Source organism: Nicotiana sylvestris, chromosome 9 (assembly GCF_000393655.2).
Source record: "Nicotiana sylvestris chromosome 9, ASM39365v2, whole genome shotgun sequence".
Lineage (NCBI taxonomy): Eukaryota > Viridiplantae > Streptophyta > Magnoliopsida > Solanales > Solanaceae > Nicotiana > Nicotiana sylvestris.
Window position 1 is genome coordinate 187,038,201 of NC_091065.1, and position 8,931 is coordinate 187,047,131.

The window sequence follows — 8,931 nt, forward strand, 5'->3', positions numbered from 1 at the left end:
GGGCTGACTTCCAAGTTGATGAGGGTCCTTATAAGTGCCAAGCTCTGCATATGTGGCATTGCAAGATCATCATGGGAAGAGATACTATCGAACTAGACAAGTACCATACTGGCTGCACCCCATACTATTCAGGCTAGCTGGAGGATAATCACAATAGTCTGGGCCAACCCAGGTTTGTTTGAGGTCATAGAATCATCTAAAAGGCTGAAGCACAGGTCAAATACAACCAACTGCGCAAAGGGATTTGGGAATATGAAAGTGAGCACCGTGAGATTCAAGAAGACTACCAAAAACTGATTGAAGAGTGGAAAGACATGGTTGTCAGTGCCAACAAGTGATTAGGATACCTGGAACGAGGTTTAGTGGAGCTGGAAAGGAAGTTTCTCAAGAGGATCAAGGACTGCCAGAATGTTGAAGGAAATGAGGGTGGACACCTGGCCAGAGCCTACCTGCTGCTGGGACTTCACGAGCTAGTAAAGCTGTTCGATGGAGTCAAAGATGCCGAGTCTGGGGAAGGTCCTTTTGGGACCAAATTGATAGGAGTTTACTTATAGTTTATGAAATGTAATAAGGTCAATGGCCACTAGTGACATTTTATTCCTTGTTACTTAGTGTCATTTTGGGATTCGTCTACTTTTTATTAATAAAATGAGGCATTTAGCATTCTAAGTTCTCCAAATCAATTTGTCGCTAGGCCTACCTCGGGCACAAGGAGGCTCCCAAATTAGGACGCAATTTACATTCTTGCACATGTGTTTAAATATCGCAACACTTTCTTATAATCCCCACTGACTTGTTACCTTTTTGTTTTTACTTTTGTTTATTTACTCCCCTCCCAAAGGTTAGTTCGTGCACTCTGGCATTATTATCATATTCCACAAGATCAAAGGGCCCTCCACCCTCTCCTCCTCCTAGTCCTATCAGAAGCAGGAATAAAGGAAAGATGGAAGATTTGAATAACACCAGAAAGGAAAACTCAACTGAACTGGTAGAGGTCACTCATGGTGCTCAGGTCTCCAAAGAAAGTGTGTCCCAACTCGAGCAGAAACTGTTGAAATTTCAAAAGGAACTTGATTAGGTACGAAATCTAGCAAACTTGTCATTTTCCCTCACCACTCCAAATATCAATTTTTCAAAATACCTCAAAACCACAAAACCATCCCACTCCTTACCACCACTGCAACACCTGCCATACCCCAAAAAACACTCCACTACTCATCCCAGAATCTCAGAACTGCAAAAATTACCATTTCCACACACCAGGTCACCATAACGCTCCTATCTACGTGGGATATGAGTACACCTAGGAAGAATTCAACAACTGGTCACCACCATGGCGCGGTCCATACTACCCGCTGGAGCAGCCAATACCAGATTTGGAGCAGACTTTCCAACCGGTCGATGTTATCTATGGGTCGGAAGAAGAGGAAGCATTGGAAGCAGTGAGGAATTTGTTCCTAAAAGATGATGACATGGATTGTGGTGTCATCTTCAAGGAGGAGAGGGAGGAAGGCCCTTCCATACAGGCCGTAAGCTGAGGAGCACACCTCAACAATTAGACCATCAGAACCACCAGAGCCCAGAAAGCTTCGGGTTAGCAAGGCTGAACAAAGCATCATGCATTATCTTTTATTTTCACTAGTCGACTTCACTTTTGCATTTTTAATTTCGCAATAAGATTTCCAATGTTCAAAACAGTTATGAAATTTATCAAAGCATTTCGGTTTCCTTACAAATCTTACTCTTGTTATTTTCTCTCATTACTTTACTTATACAGCATTACTATTACCTATCTTGATGAACCAATGGCTATGACATGCAACGAGACAACGCAACAAACGAACATAGATTCAGAGGAAGATATACCGGAAGAGATTGTTAAGGAGGTTGAGAATTCTGAGAATAGGCCAAAGTCCAACTTAGACGAGACTGAGATTGTTAACCTGGGAGATGCAAAATTGTCAAGGAAACATGAATCAGCGTTCACTTATCACCGTTAGAAAAAGAAGGGTACACAGAATTTCTAAGAGAATACGAGGACATATTCGCCTGGTCATATGATGACATGATTGGTCTGAGCACATCTATTGTGGCCCACAAACTACCAACTGATCTGACATGTCCACCGATAAAACAAAAGCGCAGAAAGTTTAAACCCGACATGAGTCTGAAAATCAAGGAAGAAGTCACTAAGCAGGTCAAAGCTAAGGTCCTCAAGGAAGTAAAATATCCGGCATGGTTAGCCAATATTTTGCTGGTGCCAAAGAAGGATGGGAAGGTCAGAGTCTGTGTCGACTACTGGGATCTCAATAGGGCTAGTCCAAAGGACGACTTCCCCTTGTCAAACATACACATCCTGATTGACAATTGCGCTAAGTATGAGTTGCAATCATTTGTAGATTGCTTCGCTGGATATCATCAGATCTGGATGGATGAAGAAGATGCTGAAAACACGACTTTCATTACGCCATGGGGGATGTACTACTACAAGATGATGCCATGCGGGTTAAAGAATGCATGAGCCACCTACATGAGGGTCGTGAATACTATCTTCCATGATATGATACACACGGAGATTGATGTGTATGTAGATGATGTCATCATAATGTCCAAGAAAGTCACTAACCACATGGAAGATTTGAGGAAGTTCTTCAACAGACTAAGAAGATATAACCTTAAATTGCATCTCGCAAAATGTGCATTTGGGGTATCTACCAGAAAACTACTTGGGTTCATTGTGAGTCGCCGAAGGATAGAACTGGATCCATCTAAGGTCAAAGCTATTCAAGAACTGCCACCACCAAAGAATAAGAAGGACGTAATGAGCTTCATGGGAAGACTTTAATATATCAGCCGGTTCATAGCACAATCTATGGTCATCTGTGAGCCGATCTTTAAGATTTTAAAGAAGGACACCGCTACCACATGGACGGATGATTTCCAAAAAGCTTTCGATAGAATCAAAGAGTACCTATCAATACCACCAGTCTTAGTTCCGCCTGAGCCGGGTAGACCTCTATTACTCTACCTTGCAGTATTGGATAGAGCGTTCGGTTGTGTTCTGGGGCAGCATGATGAAACAGGGAGGAAGAAGTAGGCCATCTATTACCTCAGTAAGAAGTTCACCCCGTACGAGGCTTGATATTCTCTGTTAAAGCGCACCTGTTATGATTTGACTTGGGTAGCTCAGAAGTTGAGGCACTACTTTTGTGCATATATAGTACATATCTCATATCAAGAATAGATCCCTTGAAGTAAATCTTTCAGAAGCCCATGCCCATTGGCAAGATGGCCAAGTGGGAAATCCTGTTGAGTGAATTTGACATTGTCTACATGACTCAGAAAGCAATCAAAGGACAGGCACTAGCAGATCACCTTGCTGAAAATCCCGTGGACGGAGAATACGAACCTCTAAAAACATATTTTCCTAATGAAGAGGTATCATTCATAGGAGAAGGAATTGCAGAATCCTATGACGGTTGGAGAATGTATTTCGATGGAGAAGCAAATTTCAAAGGAGTTTGCATAGGAGCAGTCCTAGTGTCAGAAACCGGTCAGTATTATCCAGTATCTGCCAAGCTTAGGTTCCCATGCACCAACAACATGGTTGAGTACGAAGCCTGCATCTTAGGGCTCAAGATGGTCATTGACATGAACATCCAAGAGTTGCTAGTAATTGGGGATTCAGACCTGCTTATACATCAGGTCCGAGAAGAAAGGGCGACTAAGAACGCCAAGATACTCCATTATCTGCATCATGTACATGAGTTGAGAAAGAGGTTCACAAAGACAGAATTCCAGTATGTTCCTAGGTTCCAAAATGAATTCGTCGATGCACTAGCTACCCTATCATCCATGATACGACATCCAGACAAGAATTTCATTGATCCCATTCCAGTAAAGATCCATGATCAGCCCGCTTACTGTGCTCATGTCGAAAAAGAAGCAGACGGAAAACCTTGGTTTTATGATCAAGGAATACTTGGCAAAAGGAGAATACCCAGAACTCGCAAACGCTACTCAGAAGTGCATGCTTCGGAGGTTATCCAACAATTTCTTTCACAGCGGAGGACTCCTGATTTTGGATTACTAAGGTGTGTCGACGCAAAAGAAGCATCCAGGATATTAGAGGAAATTCAATCAGGGACCTACGGTCCACATATGAATGGCTTTGTTTTAGCAATAAAAATACTCCGAGCTGGTTACTTTTGGATAACTATGGAAAAAGACTACATCTAGTTTGTCCGAAAATGTCACGGCTGCCAGACACATGCATACATGATAAAGGTGCCTCCAAATGAGCTTAACGCAACAAGCTCGATGTGGCCGTTCGCCGCCTGGGGAATGGATGTTATCGGACCAATCAAACCTGCCGCATCAAATGGGCATAGGTTTATCCTAGTAGTAATTGATTATTTCACCAAATGGGTTGAAGCAGCATCTTACAAGGCAGTGACTAAGAAATTCGTGGCGGATTTCGTCTGCGACCGTATCATATGTCGGTTCGGAATTCCAAAGTCAATCAATACTGATAATGGCTCCAACCTGAACAGTGATTTGATGAAATCCATTTGTGAAACCTTCAAGATTAAACACAAGAATTCTACAGCGTACAGACCTAAGATGAACGGAGCCGTAGAGGCTACCAACAAGAATATCAAGAAGATACTCAGGAAAATGATAGAGAAGCATAGGCAGTGGCACGAGAAGCTCTCATTTGCTTTATTGGGATACTACACCACAGTCCGTACATCGACAGAAGCAACCCCCTATATGCTAGTTTATGGTACAGAGGCAGTTATTCCCGCTGAGGTGGAAATTCCCTCATTAAGAATCATACAGGATGCAAAGCTAGATGATGTAGAATGGGTGAAGAATCGATACGATCAGCTAGCTCTTATATATGGAAAGAGAATGAATGCAGCTTTCCATGGTCAATTTTATCAAAACAGGATGTCCAGAGCCTTCAACAAAAGAGTCAAGCCGAGACAGTTCACAACGGGGCAGCTGGTGTTAAAGAAAATCTTTCCACATCAAGATGAAGCCAAAGGGAAATTCTCTCCCAACTAGTAGGGTCCGTACATGGTTCACCAGGTTCTAATAGGAGGAGCCCTCATACTTGCATAAATGGACGGTGAAGTCTGGCCAAAGCCGATTAATTCAAACGTAGTCAAGCGATACTATGTGTAACCTTTATGCTTTCTTTGATGATGTAATTTGATCTACACCTGACCTGATTCCCATTTAAGAGGGAATACGTAGGCGACCCTATGGGTTCAGTCACAATTTAATAAAATTTCTATTTCCCCAGCTATTGGAAACTGGGACAGAATTTTGAGGAGGACCCTCAAAATTCCGAAGTCGATTCAAGCCATTTATCATTAACAGCTGTCAGGAGCAGCAACCCAGTAAATTGAGGTAGAATTTTGAGGAGGACCCTCAAAATTCTGGAGCAAGTGAAGTTGCAATGTCTTGAACCATGTCGCAGTCGTTGGTTCATCTAAAGAAAATTATTCTTAATTATGCACTTACGTTATGATTTTACTAAATCATGCATATTATTACTAAAATTTCCTTGTTTAAAAATTCTACCCCAATAATACGTACAGTATCACCAGATCAAACCCGAGCAGGTCAAGAAAAGCCAGCGAGGATATGAACTAACTTTTCCCCCTTTATAAACTCACGATTTTTCTTTGGATGCAGGCACTTGAGTTGCAAAATCATCAAATATACTATACGCTCACTCACAAAGTTCAGAAATACAACTCTCTGAACCGTTGCACTTGCTCGCAATTGCTATCCGCATAACAGTGTCCCCAGCTGGCACAATATCCCCAGCAATCACGATACCACAATCCGCTATCAGCTAAGAAAACTCTATTGTCATTTGCCATTTTTACTTCCTTCATAAGGCTACCATTGTGCCTTCCAAGGTTAAGCTCTACCTCCAACTACATTCTCTGCATTGCATAAGGCTACCATTCTACCTTCCGAGGTTAAACTTTACCTCCATCTGCATTCTCTGCATTGCATAAGGCTACTATTCTGCCTTCTGAGGTTAAGCTCTACCTCCATCTGCATTCTCTACATTGTATAAGGCTACCATTCTGCCTTCCGAGACTAAGCTCTGTCTCCATCTGCATTCTCTATATTACATAAGGCGACCATTCTGCCTTCCAAGACTAAGCTCTATCTCCATCTGCATTCTCTGCATTGCATAAGGCTACCATTCTGCCTTTCGAGGTTAAGCTCTACCTCCATCTTGCATGGCTGAAAGATAGCCACTTTATTTACATCTTGCATCGGCTAAAAGATCGCCACTTTATTTACATCTTGCATGGCTGAAAGATCGCCACTTTATTTACATCTTGCATGGCTGAAAGATCGCCACTTTATTTACATCTTGCATGGGCTGAAAGATCGCCACTTCATTTACATCTTGCATGGCTGAAAGATCGCCACTTTATTTACATCTTGCATCGGCTGAAAGATCGCCACTTCATTTACATCTTGCATCGGCTGAAAGATCGCCACTTTATTTATATCTTGCATTGGCTGAAAGATCGCCACCTACTGTGTCTCATAGGCTGAAAGATTGCCAAATTATCCGAAGGCATCATTGTTCGGAGGCACCATTTTCATAGCACGAGAACGCGCCTAAGGACCCTTTTTATCTTTTGCATATCATTATTCAAAGGCGTCATAGTTCGGAGGTATCATTCTCATAGCCCGAGAGCACCATATCATGGCCTGAGCCTCCTTATTATATGCTTCATGGACCAAGACGTCATGGTCTAAGGACGTCATCCTAACCGTCCAAAGACAATATTTCATGGTCCGACGGGAACTTGCATCATATTTAAATTTCCGCACAACATGTGGTTCATTTGCAGGTAAACCAGTGAGAAACAGCCGTCTCAGCATGAGCAATCTCACTCCAGTTCCCGCAGCCCTATTAAACTTTAACCATCCATCCTAACCCAAATATCGCGTCCGTCTTGGAAAATCTCCATCGGCATATTCCGCCGACGGATCCTGGACTACATATGGCCTGATTCCTATAAGACCAAGGATATGTAGGCAGCTCAGGTGCTAGAGCTCGGTAATATTCTTCAAACCATTTCGTTCGGTCAAAATTAGCCATCATATCTTTACCGGATAACTCTTTTATCCTTCCCGGGTAAAGAGGGGCAGCTGTTGATACCCAATTTTTCCCTGTATATTTTTATATGAAAAATACTTTCAAAATAGCAGGTATATGCATATATAAGTATGTCTCAACGTTTTACTATTTTTTCTCTTAATATTTATAGATTTTTAAATCTATTTATTGCCCTATTTTATCAAGAAAAATCCAATAATTATCCCTAAAATTATCATTTTGAGTGATTTACTTATTGTATTCTCATATTTATATTAAAATATAGCTGGCATAATTTTTGCATATTTTTACAAATCTATTTAGTATTTTTAAAGCTAAATTGCGTATAATTGCGATATTAGCCTGTTTTAAGATTTAATTGTTTTCATAATTATAAATTGACTCCATTATTTTTAATTTGATAATTACATATTATTAACCATTTAGTACCTTTAATTTATTTCCATAAATTATTTTACTATTTTTTATAAAATAAATAAGGGAAAATGGCTATTTAAATGTTAGCCCTGTTTATTTCAATTTTAGCCTTATTTGAACCTCCAATTGAACCCAATTACCCTGACCCAATACCTATTTGAAACGGACTTAGACTCCCAGGTCGCTGCCTCAACAGGCTGAGCTCTCCACTGAAAACGAACAGAAGGGAAACTCTTCGATCTCAACTGACGAACCTACCAATCTAGAACATCTACCGACTCCTTCTCATAGGACAAGTCCTTGTCCAACTGGGCAGTGCTGAAGTCGAACACGTGGGATGGATCGTTGTGATACTTCTGAAGTATGGACACATGAAACACTGGATGCACGACAGATAGACTCGGCGGCAACGCAAGTCTTTAAGCCACCTCTCCCACTCGATCAAGAATCTCAAATGGGACAATAAATCTAGTGCTAAGCTTGCCCCTCTTCCTAAATCTCATCACGCCCTTCATAGGCGATACCCGAAGTAACACCCGCTCGCCGACCATGAATGCCATATCACGAACCTTACGGTCGGTGTAATTCTTTTGCCTGGACTGAGCTGTACGAAGCCTATCCTAAATGATCCTAACCTTGTCCAAGGCATCCTATAATAGATCCGTATCCAACAACCGAGCCTCTCCCGGCTCGAACCACCCAACTGGCGACCGACACCGCATACCATATAAAGCCTCATAGGGAGCCATCTAGATGCTCGACTGGTAACTGTTGTTGTAGGCAAACTCCGCTAAAGGCAAGAACTGATCACACGAGCCTCCAAAGTCCATAACACAAGCTCAGAGCATATTCTCCAAAATTTAAATAGTACACTCGGGATGCTCATCCGTTTGGGGATGAAATGATGTGCTTAACTCGACTCGTGTGCCCAACTCACGCTGAACTGCTCTCAAGAAATGTGAGGTAAACTGCATACCTCGGTCCAATATCCTAGATATAGATCCCGTCTAACCTCTCAGAAGATGGGAGATTGCCACAGGAATGAAATGTACTGACTTGGTCAGCCTATTAACAATAACCCTCCGTGGGAGTCCAACAAGATGGCCATATTGATACGCTCTCACTTTCACTCGGGAAGCTCAATCCTCTGAAATAAACCACCAGGTCTCTGATACTCTTATTTTACTTGCTGACAGTTCAAACACCGAGCCACATACACAACAATATCCTTCTTTATCCGCCTCCACCAGTTATGCTGCCACAAATCCTAATACATCTTAGCGACACGCGGATGAATAGAGTACCGGGAACTATGGGCCTCCTCTAGAATCAACTCTCGAAGTCCATCT

The 8,931-nt window shown here is 42.0% G+C and overlaps 1 protein-coding gene across 1 annotated transcript; it reads left to right on the forward strand.

Annotated features, from left to right (window-relative positions):
* Nucleotides 1-1,811: 1,811 nt before the first annotated feature.
* On the forward strand, nt 1,812-5,714 carry LOC138878716 (uncharacterized). Its single transcript, XM_070158404.1, has 4 exons — nt 1,812-1,995; nt 3,452-3,897; nt 4,240-4,933; nt 5,707-5,714. The coding sequence occupies exons 1-4, from the start codon at nt 1,812-1,814 to the stop codon at nt 5,712-5,714; spliced, it is 1,332 nt and encodes a 443-aa protein (XP_070014505.1).
* The last annotated feature ends 3,217 nt before the right edge of the window (nt 5,715-8,931 follow it).